This window comes from Pterocles gutturalis, unplaced genomic scaffold, assembly GCF_000699245.1.
Source record: "Pterocles gutturalis isolate BGI_N339 unplaced genomic scaffold, ASM69924v1 scaffold39668, whole genome shotgun sequence".
NCBI lineage: Eukaryota > Metazoa > Chordata > Aves > Pterocliformes > Pteroclidae > Pterocles > Pterocles gutturalis.
Genome location: NW_010121928.1, coordinates 20,431 through 39,872, shown reverse-complemented (window position 1 = coordinate 39,872; position 19,442 = coordinate 20,431). Strand labels below are relative to the sequence as shown.

The following is a 19,442-nucleotide window of genomic DNA, read 5'->3' as shown; positions in this document are numbered from 1 at the left end:
GTCCCTCTGGATGGTTTTCCTTCCTTCCAGTATGTCAGCGGCACCACTCAGCTTAGTATCATCTGCGAACTTGCTGAGGGTGCACTCGATGCCATCATCTATGTCATTGATGAAGATGTTAAAGAGCACCGATCCCAGGACGGACCCCTGAGGGACACTGCTCATGACCGGCCTCCACCCTGACACAGAACCGTTAATCATAACCCTTTGGCTGCGTCCAGCCAGCCAGCTCCTAATCCATCGTGCAGTCCATCCTTCAAATCCACACCTCTCCAATTTAGAGAGAAGGATGTGGTGAGGGACCATGTCAAAGGAATGGCTCTCATTAGGTTAGATTCCTGAATATATTTTTACATAGAACTTGAAAATATGGAAACTTTAAGACCTGGTTATCCAATCATGTGTACCCACTTCTTCATCTCATTTCCATCAAATGCAGGGGTATTTTTTTTGTGAAAACCGGCAGTTTTGTACTATCTAAAAATATTGCGATGTTTACTTCTTGATACAGCAGTTTGTCTTTTGACATGAGCAACCTGGGCTAGTGGGAGGTGTCCCTGCCCATGGCAGGGGGTGGAACTAGATGATCTTTAAGGTCTCTTCCAGCCCAAACCATTCCATGATCTTGTCATTCTATGTTAAAGTTAACCCTCAATCTGTCTAAGTGGCAGGACATAACATCAGTGGTTCAGTTCAAGCACGAGTGGCCTTAACTGGTCACCATAAGTATCAGACTATAGAATAGTAAACCTGTCTTAGTCTTCATTGTGGGCTACCGAATTACCTATCTACAGCAGATTGGAATTTGTTTTATTAAAGCATGCCATAGTATTTAAGTGTAAAGACTGCTACAAAGAAAGGAGGAGGGCAAAAGACTGAGTGTTGTGACCATGTGTGAGCTCAGCTCTTCAGTCCCAGTCCCATTCCCTGGTTGGCTGCAGTGCTGTATGATCTTGGGATGCCTCCTGCATCAGAAAAAACTGTGCTGCCTGTTAACGGGTCATACATACATTTAAATGTTGAGATTTTGGAGACTGTGGCATTGAGGTGTAGGCAAATACATATTGTAGATACTGAACCTACGATGTGCCATGCTCAGAGCTCTTTGTGTCTGGTTGCACTTCCTCAAAACAAATCTCTTTGGGTCTTTTTTGAAGGTAGGTTTCTGATTGTGTTTTGATACATATCCTGAAGTCCCCTGCTTTTAAAGTCTTTGACAGTAGGCCCTGGCGAGAGGATGTTAAAGCATGTAAAGGAATCAGCTTATGAAGCAGTTGATAAACACAGTTGTTGCTGTGTATGGAGATCTGCTCACCCCTGGTATCTCCCTGTATTCCTCTGTCTGTCTCAGGTGAGCTTTTACCCACACCCCATAGCGGATCGCTGGCTTTGGAGAACATCTGGAAGCCCCTAACTCTGTTTACTCTGTTATGGGATACTTGCCAAAGCTGAAGGCTGCTCTGCACTCTGTTTTCCTGCCTTAATTGTCAGGATGGTTCCTCTCTTTTTCCCCTCATCCCAAAAGTAAAAGTTTGTGAAAATCCAGGTAAAGTGAGGAGTCTGCAGGCAAAGTTATCAGAGCTGTGTTGGTGTAGTTGCACTGTTACAGGAAGGAGTCTGCTGCTTTAGCTGTCCTCACTGAAAAGGTAGAACTGAAGTTCAGGAAAGCTGTAAATAATAGACTGTATTTTCCAAAAGGAAAATGTTAGTGTTGTGTTAGTATGTTTGTGGTTAGGTGTGTCAGCAGCAGAGCTGTCTTTCCTTCCAGCTTGGAAACCTGGTGATCAGACATGAAATACTTTGGAAAGAGGTACTGAATGATCTCTTGATTGTGCAATGACTTCATGCCTAAGTTTGAGTTTTCTATTGGCTTTTGATTATAATTTCCTTGGATAGTTAGGTTTCCTGTCTCTGGTTAAATGTTAGTGCGTGAAGCATGTCTTTCAGTTTATGAACAGATGAATTTTAGTGAATAGTGAATCCTTTTTTGTCTTTGAGTGTGTAGCCCAAGCTTTAGACATGTTCTGCCTCCTCTTTTGGAGAGACTTTGTGTAATGAAATTCAGAATGGGAATAATCGTAATTGGTGAAGTCTGGGGACAGGAAGGAGCCTTGAGTAGCAGATTTGAACAAGGGATCATAGCATTAGTTACAGTGTGTTTGGATTCGTGAGGCTGAGCTGTATATAGCCCATAATGTGGACAACGGCAGGCAAAGACTGTTGCAGATAGTCTATTCCTCCAAGGGCTGTTGGAGTCATGTAGGTACCTATTCCAGCTTTCTGTAAGTTATTACTTGCTGGGATAACTGTAAAGCTCTATTTGAATTCTTGAAAATGAAGGAATATACCACTGGAGATGCAATTTTAGAACTACAGTTTAAAATCTATTATAAGTATATAGCCATTTTCCTTGGTACAAGCCCTAATGCAAGTTTTGCAAATAACAAAATGTAGCTTGTACTGGGTCTATTTTGGAACTTCTGTTTGTGGAATATGGTCCCAATTTCTTTAGGAAAACCAAAGAAGTTAGGAGCCTTAGTTTCATGAATGCTATATGGCTCACTACCCTACTTCTCTGTTCTAGGAGTGTTTCTCAGGAGCTGTCAGAGACGATCCTCACCATGGTAGCTAACTGCAGTAATGTCATGAACAAGGCTAGACAGCCACCACCTGGAGTCATGCCAAAAGGACGCCCGCCCAGTGCTAGCAGCTTGGATGCCATATCTCCTGTACAGGTAGACAAATAGGCTACATTTTTAGAAGGTGGTGTTGATTTAGCATTAGTTATGCTGCAATATTTGAGCTCTTTCAGCAGCACTAAGTAAAACATCATCTGTCTCCCTTTATGTTTGTGTGTCTAGATAACTTATAACTACAGAATAATGCCTGAGGGTTGTAGTTCAGAACTGTCTTTCACTTCTCAAATGTCTGTAAGAAGTAATTGAGGTGTAGGAGAGTGGGAGCACTGAAGAGGGGTAGAGATTTGATTATTTAAAATAACTGAGGGTTTCTTTTAAAGTGCTAGAATTTACTAAGACTTCTGAGAATTAAGCACTGCCTTTGAACTTGATATGTCTTGTTTGTAGCTTCATGGGCCAAGCAACAGTGCTAGAGCATAAGGACTTGTTATAACTGGGGCTCTTCAGCTCTCAACTGAACTGCTTTTTTAAAAACAAGGTACATTTAAGTTACTCCCTGCCACTCATCGTCCCTTCCTCCTCTGGGAGCAACACATTACGGACAGGTTTTGCTTCTAGCAATTACATTCAATGGCAGATTAAGTGGTAAAAACTTTTTCACATGAAATAGTGGCAATTCAGCATTTAAGAATGTCTGAAGCTTCAGTAGATTATGTAAACTAAATACGGAGAGCAGTTTCCTTTTAAATTGTTACTGTATTGAAGTTGCTCATCAAATGTACCAAATATCTTGGCAACCTGCTGCAGATAAGTGATGTCAATAAATACAGCAGGAGATGTTTTTCTGTAGGCATGCTATCTTTTGGGTAGATAACAGTTTTTTTGCTGTTCCTAGTCAGGAGCTCTTAATTTATTGCTTTGTCAGCTGGTGTTGTGCATTTCCTCCTACTCGTCACCCAGGTTTTAATGCTTTTTGTTGAAGACTGCATTCAGGTACTTAGCTGTGAAAAGTGGGCTTAAAGGGATCCTTCAGGTAGTCAAAAATACTCTGTACGGTTGATATGAAATAGCCTTTGGAAGTCTTGGGGTGATGTCTGAGGTCACAAACTTCAGAGCATAAACTAGTATGAAGTCTACATGCTGCTTAGAAGCATTTACTGTTGTGTTATGTTTAACTAGAGACTATGGAACAATCTATGGCCTTTCTGTAAAACCGCTGATAGAATAGGATTTTATGGGATTATAGAAGAAAAAGTGCAATTGCATTCTGTAGACAAACTCATCTCTTGGAGTGATCTGGATGACTTCAGAATTTAACCATGCAGAAAAGCTCTTCTCAGGAATGTTTTGATATGTAGCTGTCTTTGTACAAAACCTGCCAAAAGCTAGCTTGATTTTGGTTTATAGACGTTTGTCTATAATGTTCCTTTCTTCATTTAGATCGACTCGCTTGCAGGAATGGCATCTCTTAGTTTAGGTGGCTCAGCTGCTCCTCATACCCAGAGCATGCAAGGCTTCCCTCCAAACTTGGGCTCTGCATTCAGTACTCCTCAGTCACCAGCAAAAGCCTTCCCACCTCTTTCCACCCAAAACCAGACAACAGGTTTCAGTGGCATTGGAGGACTCTCTTCACAGCTTCCAGGTACTGCCATCTGGGTGGAATGTTTTGTATTTTCTGACACAGAGCTACAGTGCTGTCGTTGCTGTGGTTGGAAATACTGGACAAACGGCTGTGTGTTGTGTGGGAGGGAATTACACAGTCCTCACTCCTAGGTTGCTGCTGAAACTGCACTTCAGAATGTTGCAGCTGCAATAGGTAGAGTTTGAGAGTCAAGAAGATTAATGTTTTGACAGATTTTTAGCAGCATTATTTTAGGTTGGGACAGAGGTAAGGAATTGGTTGAGATAAAACTGGTTGAGATAAAACTGGTTGATATTGGATAGTTATGAGGCTCTATAGCTCTGAGTTCTTGGAAGTGGCAGGTGCTGGGAGTGGTAAGTGCATACCGTGAAGGGTGCAACAGAGATGACCAGTTGTTTGCTTTTCAGTAGGTGGTCTTACTACGGGTAGCCTGACTGGCATAGGAACCGGAGCCCTGGGCCTTCCTGCAGTGAACAATGACGCATTTGTGCAACGGAAGCTGAGCACATCTGGACTGAACCAGCCTACATTCCAGCAGAGTAAGATGAAACCTTGTAAGTGGTAGTGTTGTCTGTGGCTGTGAAGTGTGACTGTGGTCTGCAGTTAATCTGCATTTCCTTCAGAGGAGGCTTGGATGTGTAGGGGGTAAATTTTAGGTGGCTCTGGTATTATGCCATTAATCTGAAAAAGGTGCTTCTAAACTTCTATACTAAGTGCTTGCCAGGTAGCCAGGGCAGGGGTTAAAAAAATGTTGTCAGTGTAAAAAATGTAATGTTATGGATTTGCATGAACAATGTGTTTGTGTCCTTTTTTTTGTTGTGCTGTGTTTTCAACAAATGTGTTATCCTACTCTTTACAGAGAATTGTATGCATCTGGTAAAAGGGTGGGTTTTTGTAAGAAGGTTCAACAAAGCTACCTGGGTAGGGTCCTGTTGCAGCAGGGAACTTGACAAGTGAAGCAGTGAATTAGACTGCAACACTGGAAAGAAACAAGGCTAACATATGTTGGTGAGAATGTGGCTTTTGGAAGGAATAATTTGGTTCTTAACACTGAGCTATTGTCCTTGAATCATTTATGCCTCTGAAGTACGCTCCGAAATGTTCAAGCAATCGAACATTGCCTTTAGGAAGTATAGTCATGTGCTAAACCTTTCACATTGCTGTTATTGTGTGCCTCTATCTCTTTGATTTGCTCCACCATGAAGACAAAGTTACCAATCTCTACAGATGTACAGTGGAGGCAGCTCTAGGGACTATTGGTTTATAGTTTTGGGCTTCAGCATTCAGTATAAACTTGCTTGAAGCTCACTGGCTGGCGTGAAAGTTTGCGTGTTAGCATTGTGTAGTATGTGTTATTCTAGTCTGGTTTTGCATTCATTTGGTTTAGGCGTCAGTTGAGGCTAGCCTGGGGTGCAATGGGTTCTAGCAATACAACAATATGAGGTTAATTCTGTCTTGGGATTCAGTTCTTTTGCATAAATGTAACATATTGAAAACAGATTTTTAAGTAACAATTCCTGCCTGCTAGAAAGGTAAAGTATCCCACTTCCCTGGAGAAGTAGCAGGTTCTGTGTGGATTGGTGGAAGAGTTGAAAGACTGCCTGAAGTTGTTCTGAGTGTTATACTTCTTCCCTTTTTTAACAGCTGACTTATCTCAGGTGTGGCCAGAGGCTAATCAGCACTTTAGCAAAGAAATAGATGATGAGGCAAACAGCTACTTCCAGCGTATTTACAACCATCCACCGCATCCGACCATGTCTGTGGATGAGGTGAGTTCCCTTCTGTAGCAGTTGCATCACTTGCTCAGAGACTTGCCGTGCATTTGATGGTAATTATTCCTTCGTGTATTAGTTCAGTGGAAAATAATAAAGGGCTAGTGGTGGATGCTTGTGGCACTGCTTTTTTGCCTAGTTGCAGTTAATAAAGTAAATTGAAAGCATGTTGCCTTAGAAATATACGGAGTAAACTTGAAGCTGATCATTACGTTCAACTTTGAATTCTGTGGACTGAAGACTTTAGATGTCTAACACTCCTAAAATACGCTAAGTAGAAGGAGTTCAGTGTGGAATGGAAGCTTGTGTATTCAAAATAAGTTGTAAAAAGTGTGCACAGTCTGTATAAATTGCACTTATTTTGAATACATTTGTTTTTAAAGTATCTGAAAATGACTGCAACTTCTACATATGTAAACCTGTCAAGTTCTGCCTTCTGTATTTTGATAATTATTTTGCTTAGTCTCTGAGAGTAATTATTGGTCTAATGTACTTGCTTTCTGAAGTACTTCAGATTTATGTTGATATATATATTTGTGTGGTTATTTATGGAAGGCACTGAACATTAATTTTCGTGTTTCTGATTTTGAAGCAATGGAGTAGGCAGTCCCCAAAAAGTTTTATGTGAGACAGTTACTTAAAAGAAGGGGTAGAGAACTAAAGTCTGAAGATGAAGCTTGTCGTAGAGATGTAGTTATTTTGCAGTCTAGTTTGTGGTAGTGCGATATACCTTAGTAGGTGCAGGAGCTGGTGAAACCTGTAGATGCAGAAGGGCTGAAAGAAAGCAAATCTGTTGGTAACAGTTTCCAGTTTCTTTGCAGGTCTTGGAAATGCTGCAGAGGTTTAAGGACTCCAACATTAAACGAGAACGAGAAGTGTTCAATTGTATGCTGAGGAACTTGTTTGAGGAATACCGTTTCTTTCCCCAGTACCCAGATAAAGAGCTGCACATTACAGCCTGCCTCTTTGGTGGGATAATAGAGAAAGGACTGGTTACTTATATGGCATTGGGCCTGGCCCTGCGCTATGTTCTTGAAGCCTTACGAAAGCCTTTTGCATCCAAAATGTACTATTTTGGTATTGCTGCACTAGATAGATTTAAAAATAGGTGAGTGTGGGGTTTGGGCATATTTGTAACAGTACATGTCTTGTTAACCTTGAACCTGCTCTAATTATGCAGTACAGTATTGCTTGTATGTGTTAAAAATTCACACATCTCAACTTCAGGATTGCTTTAAAGATACACTGAGCTGAAACAAAATGTGCTAGTTAAAGCATGGCTTTAAAAAAAATGAAAGTTCGGTGTGGTACCTGTATAAATGTGGGACAAACTGAGATGCTGAAATGACGTAGTGAACTTTGTTTATAAAAGTAGTTCAGTGAAGTGTTGAATTAGATGAAGTTGTCAGCTTGTTAGAAAGGGGTTGAATGTCATTACTCTTTACAGGTGTATTCTAATGGAGTGCTATTTGCCCCATTCCTTACTGAAAGACTGTCTAGGAACTAAGCTGGAGGACTTTGGTTTTACACAGAAATCTCAAGTATGGCAAAAAGTATCTCAAAAAAAAATTTTCTCAAAGCTTTTAATGGATTGCAGTTAGAGGAAGCTCTCAGGGCAGGCTGTCATAGTACACCCATGGGAAAAATCTCCATTCTGGAAGAAGATACTTGAGCTTGAAAAGTATTAGAAAGCTTCCGGAAATTATTTAATGACTAGAAATGTGTGGACTTGAAGTGTGGACTCATAAACAAGGAGCACATTATCTTCTGTTCTTATTCTCCTTTCATAGTTCATCTGCCCTGCAGTATTTAATCTGTAATCAAAGCTGCATTCCTGGCAGGAATGGAACTCCACAGTTGTTGTGGAGTTAGCTGAATGGGATGAATAAAGACACTTGCGGCTGACATACTTGAGACTTTGCCACCATCATACTCCTCTTAAGAACCATTTTAAGCCGGACACAGAGATTTTACTCTCAATGAGTAGTAACAGCATCTAGCATTCATAAGTAGAACCATAATAATTGGTGTGCGTAGGTGAAGCTTCTGTCTTGGGTGTTAGTGGCACTCTGGTTTGCTGTTTAAAATGCACTGAGCCAGAATACCAATTACTTACCCAATAGTCTTATTGGAAACACTGAATGTAACTGCAATTGTGTGCTCGGTCAGAAGTATCATGATGTAGGATATGACGAATTGCTGTGAATAAACCTTGTGTTTTGCTGTTAAATGAATTCCTTTCAAATGAGTTTTGCAACAAAAAGTACTTTGTGGAAAATGCTTTGTTTATAGCGTAGCTGCTGTAAGCAGTCCAGAAGTAATTCTGTGATGCAGTATGTCATTCCAATGTTATATTTATATTTCTCTGTAGTACTGTTTTTGATCTGGGCTTATGTTTCTGACTAATGCATACTTTGTCTGACAGATTGAAGGACTATCCCCAGTATTGTCAGCACTTGGCTTCTATTAGTCACTTTATACAGTTCCCACATCATTTACAGGAGGTACGTGTGTTCATGTTAGCATACTAGCTTTAAGATTTTTAATTCTTTTGAGCAAATTCCTGTTTTCCTTTGGAAAAATAGTCTCAGTTGTCACAATATAGGCAGTGTACATCTCCAGAATCAAATGCCTTTTCTTAAAGGTTTTGCCATGGGATGGGGTGGGCAGGTGAAGGTGGTTATCTGGTACCTCTTCTGTTTCTATAAATCTGTGTGGATTGCTTATGTGGAAATAGCTGCCTGCATATAACCACACGATAAACAGCACACATGGCCATGCACAAAGGTTTTAAAGTGCTTTGGTGGATTCATATTCTAGTCCCTTAAGGATTTGGAGTTTTCCTCTAAAATAGAGGGCATTCAGCTTGGTTTATGCAGTTTCATACTCAAACCTGCTAAAATAATCAAGAAAAAGTGAGAAAAATCTCATTCCTGAAGAGGTCTGATCAGAGTAATGGGAATACCCTGCAGTCCAGAGCAGTGTTGGTCATATGGCGTCTGCCTCAAAAGTGCTTTCATTGGTGGAAATACGGAAAAGCTAATCCCAGTGGCAGAGCTTCAGAGCATAATCCAAATAAGGAAAAACATTCAGCTCTCACATTAAGGTAGAGAGGCCATCTACCCAAAGCTGTGAAGTCCAATAGCAGTCTCAGTTTCACTGAAAGGTTTCAGACTGCCTCTGTTAACTGCCAGTGTGTTGTCTGATGTTACCAATTTCTGGGTAAATGTATTACAGTGGAGAAGAAACTAATTTTCTACTGTGGAGCTACTTTAGAGGATGTAAAATCTTAAAGTTGGCCATTTCAGAACTGTGGTTTTGCTTATTAGTTGTGAACTTCGGCCTTTCCTGTTTCTCTGTAGCTGGAGGAGTCCTTGGGGAAGACTTCTTACCTGCTGTGTAGCCAGTTTCTTGACACTCGCACATTTCTCTTAGGCTCTTTCCCCTCTTTTACTCCACTATCCCAGGACTTCGGGGATGGGGGGTTTTGGGTAGTGCTCTGTAAAATTTCAAGGATGTCAAGTCTCTTGACGCTTAGCATCAACCAAGATGTGCTTTATAAGGGTGGACAGCTGTAGTCTGCAGATTCCCTTAATGGCATTAGTGTCAAGTATTTTAAAGATTGTTGGCAAACCTTTATACTGCTTATGCTAAGGCAACCTGTAGTTCTGTTGCTGCATGTGAACTTTTCTCTGTGCTTGTTCACCCTGTTTCAGTACATAGAATATGGACAGCAATCCAGAGATCCTCCTGTGAAGATGCAGGGTTCAATCACCACCCCTGGAAGTATTGCACTTGCCCAGGCTCAGGCCCAGGCCCAAGTTCCAGCAAAAGCTCCTCTTGCTGGCCAAGTCAGCACTATAGTAACCACCTCAACCACCACCACTGTTGCAAAAACCATTACAATCACTCGACCAACTGGAGTCAGCTTCAAGAAGGATGTGCCGGTAAGCATTTTGTCACTCCAGTGGCCTTAGTGGAGAAGCAAAGGAGTTATGTTGCTGCTCTGAGTTGATTACATATAGACAAATTCAGATTTAATTTCTGTACCAAAGGTTTTCAAACTGATCCATATGCTATATCTAAAGTATATTACCTTTTAAAATATGACCAACATTTTTGTAGAGAGAAGGCATTTTTGATCACGAACCTGTCGAATTACAATGGTGTCTAGTAGAAGTGTGTTTATTGAGGTTTTAATTATCAAGACAATTATAGAACCATTGTTTCTGTTAGTGACTTGCAATAGGACTCTTGAAATAGTTGGCAGCTGCTGTTCTGCTTGGGGCTTGAGAACCCTTACTACACACTAAATGCCATTTGACCTAGCAGTTCTAACTGCATTAGGTTTTTCAGATCTTTACTCACGTAAACATGTCTCTGAACTGCTAGTCAGAGTTATTACAGGGTTGGCAGATGGATGGTATTGGCTATTCCACAGAAAGCGTCGGGGCACACTTGGTCCTGTGTGTATGCTGAGGATGTATAGAGCTGTTACTGCGGGATACCTGATGCCCTGTAAATCAAGTCAAGTCGGTCTTCCTTCCTGGTACTGCCTTTGTATAGTTCTCTTAAAAGAAGCTCCTTAAATTAAAGGAGGCGAAAGCCAAAGGTGGCTGAAAGCTGTGAACAACTGTTGGGGGCCAGTTCACAGTGTAGCTGTCAATGTCTTTTACACCCAGTTATGTCTCATAGACAGTTGTTGTTAAGAAGCATTTATATTGCCTGATTTTAAATTCAAGTTGTGATTGGTATTTTTCCCTTTCATTGCAGTGTGCCAGGTAGTAAAGCCCTTGGGTTTAGACCTGCAGTGTAGGGACATGGGTCACATTCTGTTGGCTTACAGCTGGTGTGCTTTCTCAGGAATGAACCTCTGGGATTTCTCCTTCCCAGTTCAGCACTGCAGTGCTCCTGGAGACTTGCTGCTGTACTAAGCACTGCTCACTGTTGTACTATGATTTTCTCTACGCTGACATGGTGTGCAGGCTGTCAGCCTCATGGGTTCTGTTGCAGTGGCACCTGTTGTATATGAATGTAAATGCTAGAAGTTTTTTATACTTCTGAGGTACTGATCATTGTTTGTAGAGTAAAAAAACCTACTTGGCTTCATTAGAGTGCTGCTGAAAATGAATCTGAGACCGTAGATGCCACCTGACAAAGGTCAACTCTTTTTTTGCTTGACATAACAGAGCAAAAGTTTATTTTGATGTCCCCTCTAGGTATTGCCTGTTGTTAATTTCTTGTTCTCCCTCCAGCCTTCCATTAATACTACCAACATTGATACGCTGTTAGTAGCAACAGATCAAACAGAGAGAATTGTGGAACCTCCAGAGAATGTCCAGGAAAAAATTGCTTTCATCTTCAATAATCTGTCTCAGTCAAATATGACACAGAAGGCAAGTATGGAAGAACACTAGTACAACTTTTTTTTTTCATATTTCTGGAAATCCATTCTAAAGTGGTGGGTGATTATGTTTCTGCAGAAATGCCCAACTGCAAAAAATTAGGAGGAGGAGGGAGCAAATAATAGTTTTCAACATGTTCTACTTGAACCTCTTTGAAGATACAATTTTTCAGGGAAAGGAGAGGCAGGTGAAAGCAAGCTATTCTTAATCTTGCATTCTCCTACATGTTTCCTTGTTTCCCTGTAGCCAAATCCTTTGTACTAAAGTATTGTAGGTCTGTAACGCTTTGTTTTCAGGAAAGCATTTCTAGTAGATGCCTGGAATAACTGCTGGATAAACCTTTCTGATGTTTGTCAGTTGAAAGGACTGAAAAATACTAATGAAAGTTTTTGTAAAAAAACATAATGCAAGTTTGAACAAACGTTCACATCGTAACTGGGCTGGATACCATTTAAGGTTAAGCTGATGGACTCCTGCATTTCAAGCTGAAATTTAGGGAATTTTTTCTGAACTAGTAGAAATCTGTGGTACTCCTGCCACCTGTGCCATCTGTCTTGGGGCAGACAGCTTTTATATGAGATGCTGACATTTATTTTGCAGTTATCAGGTAAAAAGCTGAGCAGTGAGGGAGAGGTAAACTACTGTGCCTCACTCATTTTATGATGAAGTCCTTGCTGGTCGACAAGATAAAAAAAGAATCCAGAAGTTTGTGGTCATCTCATATTTTCTGTGGTGGTGCTTTTCCTCTGGTGTGGAGACAGGTTGAAGAATTGAAGGAGACAGTGAAAGAAGAGTTCATGCCTTGGGTATCACAGTATCTCGTGATGAAGAGAGTCAGTATTGAGCCTAATTTTCACAGCTTATATTCGAACTTCCTTGACACACTTAAGAATCCAGAGTTTAATAAAATGGTTCTGAATGAAACCTACAGAAATATCAAGGTGAGTAGTGCAAGGTTTCTAATATTTAGCTAGATTTAAAGATTAAAGGTGTGCTTTGCCTTTCTCAGGCTGTTTGCTTACCATGTTGCTGAACTTCAAATATGGAATGCTACTCAAAGATCTGCTTGCTAGCTTACAATTGAACTAGTAGGTTACCTCTGACTACTAAGATTCTTCTGTTTTCAGTCAGGAATGTACCAAAGACTTAATTCTAACTTGAGTGAGCAGGCAAATCTGCATTTGAATTCATTTATGTAGGTGGACTCCAAATTTGTGTGAGGCTTGCAAATTATAACCCAGGGGAAAATTGCTTATGGTCTAGTTCTTTTATGTGGGGAAAGTATAAAGATTAAAAAAACTATTCTTTCTGCTGGTTTGGTCAAAGAAGAATAAAGGGCAGGGGGAGGATTTAGAAAGTGGGGGTATAACAACCAAAATTCACTAGAGGGCTAAGATAACATGAAGGGGAGGAGGAGGGAGAAATGGTAGCCCAGAAGAGAGGAGTGGATGAAACAAGTTTGTCAAGCAAGCACTATTTTTAAACCTGTTGGTGGAATTTCCTGACCACCGTGGGTTACGCTGTAGTGCAAAAGAATCTCCTGGCTCTTTAGAGCATAGCTGACCTTGCTCTGTTCAGCTAGTGCTCCTCTGAAGCTGAGGAACAGAACTAACAGCAGAATACTTGTGACAGGATTTAAGTCTTGACATGAGAATTAAATGTCTTCCCAAGAAGTGCAAACTGTAGCCTTCAGGACTGATGAAGCATGAAGATGAAGTATTGCCTTCACAAGTTACACTTTGCTAACGAGTCATAACAATCTTGACAGTGTAATCCTCTCTTTGATCCTCTTGAAAGAAAGGACTTTTGAAATCATTGCAGGGCAGATTTACGGGGTGCTGCCTTGAAGTGAAGGCTGCTCTGGAGTATCTCGGTAATGTGACTGAAGCACAGAACTTAATGTTCTAAAACTTTACATCTTAAGTTATATCAGCTGTTGGATTTGGGTTTGAGTCTGATTATCTTCCAGTTGTTGTTTGAGTTGGTGGTTTTTTTTTTCATTAGGTGCTGTTGACATCAGATAAAGCTGCGGCCAACTTCTCAGACCGTTCCCTGTTAAAGAACCTTGGTCACTGGCTGGGAATGATTACTCTGGCTAAAAATAAGCCCATCTTGCACACGGTGAGCTTCTGTCTTTGCAGATTTGTTTGGCATGAATTGGCATGCTGTTATGCAGTAGCATAGGCTATTTGGGAAATTTTATCACCTTCCTGGTGCCTCTTTTTTGTGTGCTAAATACAATATATGATTCCAAAGTTGTTCATTTAAGAGTTGTAAATCTTTTTATATCAGACAAGTTGTTAGTTAAGTTCTTGCCAAAAATAAATTAATTAATCCCATGTAAAAATGTGTATCTGTAAATCTTTGTTCAAAAAGTAACTGCTGCCTAGCAGTCTATAAAACTCAAGGACTGTATTGACTCAACCTTACCAATACATCTGATGAGGAAATAGTGTGTAAGTGGAATTTTTGCACTGTGTGTGCTGTTTTCTCCACCTTCTTCCCCTTCTCAATTGTTGATGGTATTTTTCAGGATTTGGATGTGAAATCACTGCTACTGGAAGCATATGTTAAGGGACAGCAGGAGTTGCTTTATGTAGTGCCATTTGTTGCCAAAGTCTTAGAATCCAGTGTCAGAAGTGTGGTAAGTGATTTTGTGCTGACACAGTTACTGCTTAAGTGGAAAAATAAGTATTGCAGAAAGTAGTTAGCTTTTCTCATAAAGTGAAAACTGATTGAATTATAATGGAGAGAAAAATCAGGGGTGCAAGAGCTTAAAGGAAAGGAGTTTTGTTTTGAGGGCAAGTGCATGGCCCATGCATTTTTGCTGTCTAAATAGCTGGTGTTAGCTGAACTTTCCTGTGGTATCCCTGAACAGAACTCTGAGAAGTGGAAGGATGTAATTGAAGGGGTTCTAGGATCTATTTATACTTTGTTTTTGGTTTTTTTATTCCCCCTGCCCCTTTGACCCTTATCAGCTCTTGTCAGTTGTGCTTGATATTGAACTGATCCCTCAGAAGGATGAAGTTATTGTGTTTCCAGTTTAATGTTCAACTAATATAGTTCCAGTCAATCAGAATACTAAATTCAACCCTAATTGCAGCTGCACAAACTTTTCCATGGCTGTATGCACACATGGCTGTTTATGTTTCAAAAATTTCCAGTCATAAGTTATCCAAATGATTTAAGAAGTTTGTGTAATACTGCTCTCCTCTTTCTCTTGTAGGTCTTCAGGCCTCCAAACCCGTGGACAATGGCCATTATGAACGTTTTAGCTGAGCTACATCAAGAACATGATTTAAAAGTAAACTTTTGGTTTTTTTCTTTTCTATACCTACTGAGTGTGAGGTTTTCTTGACGTACCAGTCAAGAAGGATGTAGAGAAGGACCAATTTCACTTCTTGCTGTTTTAGAGTGGGGAGAATTGGGCATTGCTTAATTTGGTGAAACTTGGATGAAACTCTTCTCCTGTGAGGTCAGCGTGCAAGATATTTGTCTAATCCTAAGTCACTATTAAAGTCTGTAAAAGGCAGGGGATTAGAATGGGAAGTCTGGGGGTCGAGTGGCCCAGTAAACGCTTCAGGTATTTTTCTTGTGACATAACCTAAACTGGAATTGTTGTGCAGTTGAATCTGAAGTTTGAGATTGAGGTGCTCTGCAAGAATCTTGCACTAGACATCAATGAGCTGAAACCTGGAAGTCTCCTGAAAGATAAAGATCGTCTGAAAAATCTGGATGAGCAGCTGTCTGCTCCAAAGAAGGATGTGAAGCAGCCAGAAGAGCTACCACCCATCACAACAACTAGTAAGTACATTTCATATAGAATCCAGAAACTATAGAAGTTTAAGCAAGACGGGTTATGCTATTGCAAAGAAAAATGTGAAGCTACATATAATTGGATAATTTTGTAGTAGAAGTGGGTGTACAGAGTTTGGATTAATTCTACATGTGCTGTGTGTAGCCACTCCATAGAATGGAGTGAAGCAGGATAGTCTATTAACAAGACATCAGGGGCTAAACTGTGTCATAACAAATAGCTCTGCTAAAATGTGCTGGAGCTAGTTTGGTACTAATCACTGGGAAAATGGAGAATAAAAATGGCCTGATAAGCTTAGGAGACTTCATGATCAACCTTTTGTTTCTTGGTGACTTGCTGGTTTAAAAGGGAAGTATATACTTCCTTTATAAGCACTTGTTTTTCAGTAATGGTTCAATACAAACATTCTTGTATTCCATAGCTGCTTCAACAACTCCAGCTACCAGCACCACTTGTACAGCCACGGTTCCTCCACAGCCCCAGTACAGTTATCATGACATCAATGTCTATTCTTTAGGAGGATTGGCTCCACATATTACCTTAAATCCAACGGTAAGTTTTCGAGCTGATTTTGGTTTGCTAAAAGAATTCTTACCACCAATGCTCCCCCAGCTGAGATCTGTGGCAACAGCATTTTTTAAACTGAAGTTAGTGGAGACTTCATATCTCAAAAGTATTGGGGAGGGTGAGTGCTAACAAGTAATCAAATGGAGAAATTTAAGGGTGGTTAATAGTTAATGTTAGCTAACAATTTCACATGGTCAGGTGATCTTTCACTGACATTTCCAGTAGTATCCAACTTATTTCTGGCAATAAGTGTCACTTGGCATAGCTGCTATCAGGTTTTAAGCTTAAAAGTAGCTTCCTTGCTCTTTTTGATCAGTCACTGACTTAGCTATTAAGTTAGTCTTTGCATGGCGTTCAGCTGCAGCTTTGGAAGAAAAACAGTGAGATATCCCAGTTTCAGGATTATCAAACTGATATTGTAATAGCTGCGTATGGAACAGAAGATTGCTGCACTGTAGGCAAGCTGTGACAGTACACTTTAAAGTTGATTGGAAAATGGGAATGTCTAGAGTATATGGGCTTCTAGTTTACATCATTCTCACTTAACTTTCTAATCCTCCTCCAGATTCCACTGTTCCAAGCCCACCCGCAGCTGAAGCAGTGTGTGCGGCAGGCAATAGAGCGAGCAGTGCAAGAACTTGTCCATCCGGTGGTTGATCGGTCCATTAAGATTGCCATGACTACATGTGAGCAGATAGTCAGGAAGGACTTTGCACTGGATTCAGAGGAGTCACGAATGCGTGTGGCTGCGCACCATATGATGCGGAACCTAACTGCTGGGATGGCCATGATTACCTGCAGGGAACCTTTGCTGATGAGCATAGCTACCAACTTGAAAAATAGTTTTGCTACTGCACTGAGAGTAAGAGTCACATCATCTGAAGCTTATTTCCAATTTATAGGACTGTAGACATCCAGCATTAGCAAATCAGTTCTCCAGACTGTAGACTTGTTGATGAATTACATGGTTTAACTAGTGTGGGGATGAATTTAGTGGACAAGTGTCTCATGACTCTTGTGGAATTACAGTGAAAAATCTGTGCTGAGATCACAGATCATGTCAATCACTTAAGCCTGTAAGGTGAATCTTAGTATGTTGCACACAAACTTCCTGACTACCTTTTATTTTGACCCAATGTTGTCTCCAATTTGATCATATCAGCCTTCCAAGAAGCCTTGGAGTGCTTATCTTTCTGTTGGTTTTGAGGTAGAAAAGCTAGAGTGGGGAGGACTGAACTGATTTGGGGGCTTTCTGGTGATGTCTTGGATTGTTTCAGCATGCATGCTTCAGGCAGATTTTATTTACTTGTGCTGTCAGCAGATACGTAGTTAAGACTGTTCTGCACAACTTGTGAAATGATTGGGTTTTACAGAGGCGATTTTCAGGTCTCTTAATGAACCAAGTTTGAGTTGAAGTGGTAGCTTTCCCTTTTTGACTTAATGGAATAGTTCACAAACTGCTCACCAGAACAGCAGCTGCTACCTGAGATACTTGCTGTGCTTAGCATTAGTGTCAGCAAAAGACACAGGAGCATAAGGATCTTGGAAAGATCAACACATAGCTATCCCTTCAGGGTTTAAAAAAAAAAAGTGAAAGGACTTCCTGTCTCTTGCTAAGGGTGCATTACTAGTTCCCATCTGTCTGGGAGCGACAATGCAAAGAAAGGCCCTTTTGCAGTGGGTTTGCTCTCTTGCGTGGTAACTGGCTCAAGAGGGCAGGACTTAATGGTCTGAAGGGAGCACAAAACACAAGCAAGAATTGCGTCTGCAAGTATGGTATGGAAAGTCTGTGTTTTAACTGCAGGCCTCAAACACAACCCCTCTTGTACAGAACTTCAAATAACTTGATTCCTGAGATGAATAGCAGGAAAAGCATACAAATGAGTCTTGTTTCATCTGTTGTGGAAACAAAGATGGGAGTAAACAGTTTGGGTATTGCTTTGTAAGTAGGTGGGCTGGGCCAGTGACACCTCTTAGCACCTGTGCTAACAGAGGCTAGTAACCATAAAAGAAAGCACTGCTCCTCTTGGTAATCTTGCTGTGTTTGAACAGATGTGACTACAGTTCAGAGAGGGAAGCAACTGGAGAAGTGCTTGTTATCTTTCAGGTGGTATGAGACGGTAGAGGTGTTCAGAGGAGGCCATGGAGATGGTCAGAGGCTGGAGCAGCTCCCGTGCGAGGACAGGCTGAGAGAGTTGGGGGTGTGCAGCCTGGAGAAGAGAAGGCTCCGGGGAGACCTTCCAGCACCTCCCAGTGCTGAAAGGGGGCTACAGGAGAGATGGGGGGGCTCTGGATCAGGGGGTGCAGGGACAGGACGAGGGGGAGTGGGTTGAAGCTGAAAGAGGGGAGATGGAGATGAGATGTGAGGAAGAAATGTTTTCCTGTGCGGGGGGTGAGGCAGTGGCCCAGGTTGCCCAGAGAAGCTGTGGATGCCCCATCCCTGGAGGGGTTCAAGGCCAGGCTGGATGAGGCTTTGGGCAACCTGGGCTAGTGGGAGGTGTCCCTGCCCATGGCAGGGGGTGGGACTGGATGATCTCTAAGGTCCCTTCCAACCCAGACCAGTCTGTGATTCTGTGATGCTCAGGTTGGGGAGGGAGGATGGACACAGACTGGAGTTACAGCTGTGCATATCTACCAGGCATGATGTGCCATGGAAAAATGTGTGTAGGCAGAAGTAATTCAGGTTTTGTGGAAGGCTTAGTGCTGGTGTATTGTGGTGTTTGTAAAAATGTCATAAGCAGTATGAAGACGTAGCAACATAGTCGTGTTTTTTTTTATCCCTGAAGATGTATGAAGTTGGTACAGGGCCAGCTATAATCAAGGTTTTCCTAAGGAGTAGTTATACAAAACATTGTATAGCAGAAGAAAGTGCTGTACAAGACATCACAAAGTTCACATCTGGCTTATTGTATGAAGTGGCTTAACAAGCAAGAACCACTTTCATTTGAAAGAAGCAGTGTAGTTTTCAGGAATTAATGAAATGGAGGTAGATCTTAACGGACAAGGAAATCTAAGGAGATTGGACTGTTTGCGTTTATATGTGTATTCCATTTCTGGTGGGCGTTACTGCTTTGCACACTGGAAAATAAGCCCATCTGTTCAGGGTTCTCTTAAAGCAGACTCCAAGAAGGAAAGAAGAGAATGTGTATCAGAAACGGAACCTACTGCAAAAGGCTTAGGACTACTGTTCAGCATTGTTAGTGATGCACCTTTATATCTTCTGATTACAACCTAGGCAGTGGAAAAGCTTTGAAGGCTGTGATGCAAGGCTTGCTTTTCCTGCATTAGCATCTGTTGTATGTGCATCAGTTTAAAGAAGGGCTTTATTTCTGTGCCCTGGAGATAGGCTGGTGGAGAAGATGAAGAACCTCCTGCTGTTTTTTTCCTTGTTGAAAGTTTTTACTGTCATCTTGCCTAAGTGTTTTATTCAAAGCTATGCAAAATTATATTTATAATTGTATATTCTATGCCAAGAGAATGCATTCCTAAGAGCATTCCTTTTTATTGCTGGTGGTCTGTATAGGCAGTGGTACAGATTTTAAGGCTAGTAATATACAGGGGAAATTTACAGCCTTCACTGATTATTGTGGTTTTCAATAG

General features: G+C 41.1%; 1 protein-coding gene across 1 annotated transcript in view; it reads left to right on the top strand.

Moving 5' to 3' along the window:
- Nucleotides 1-2,543: 2,543 nt before the first annotated feature.
- The window catches only part of CNOT1 (CCR4-NOT transcription complex, subunit 1), a 31,738-nt gene continuing 14,839 nt past the window's right edge, over nucleotides 2,544-19,442 (top strand). Inside the window, exons 1-15 of the mRNA XM_010077385.1 lie at nucleotides 2,544-2,735; nucleotides 4,080-4,281; nucleotides 4,689-4,835; nucleotides 5,926-6,050; nucleotides 6,875-7,161; nucleotides 8,479-8,557; nucleotides 9,770-10,000; nucleotides 11,309-11,449; nucleotides 12,220-12,399; nucleotides 13,463-13,579; nucleotides 13,992-14,102; nucleotides 14,685-14,762; nucleotides 15,085-15,262; nucleotides 15,697-15,827; nucleotides 16,408-16,704. Coding sequence (XP_010075687.1) covers nucleotides 2,544-2,735; nucleotides 4,080-4,281; nucleotides 4,689-4,835; nucleotides 5,926-6,050; nucleotides 6,875-7,161; nucleotides 8,479-8,557; nucleotides 9,770-10,000; nucleotides 11,309-11,449; nucleotides 12,220-12,399; nucleotides 13,463-13,579; nucleotides 13,992-14,102; nucleotides 14,685-14,762; nucleotides 15,085-15,262; nucleotides 15,697-15,827; nucleotides 16,408-16,704 — 2,496 coding nt within the window. The remainder of the gene's footprint in view (nucleotides 2,736-4,079; nucleotides 4,282-4,688; nucleotides 4,836-5,925; nucleotides 6,051-6,874; nucleotides 7,162-8,478; nucleotides 8,558-9,769; nucleotides 10,001-11,308; nucleotides 11,450-12,219; nucleotides 12,400-13,462; nucleotides 13,580-13,991; nucleotides 14,103-14,684; nucleotides 14,763-15,084; nucleotides 15,263-15,696; nucleotides 15,828-16,407; nucleotides 16,705-19,442) is intronic.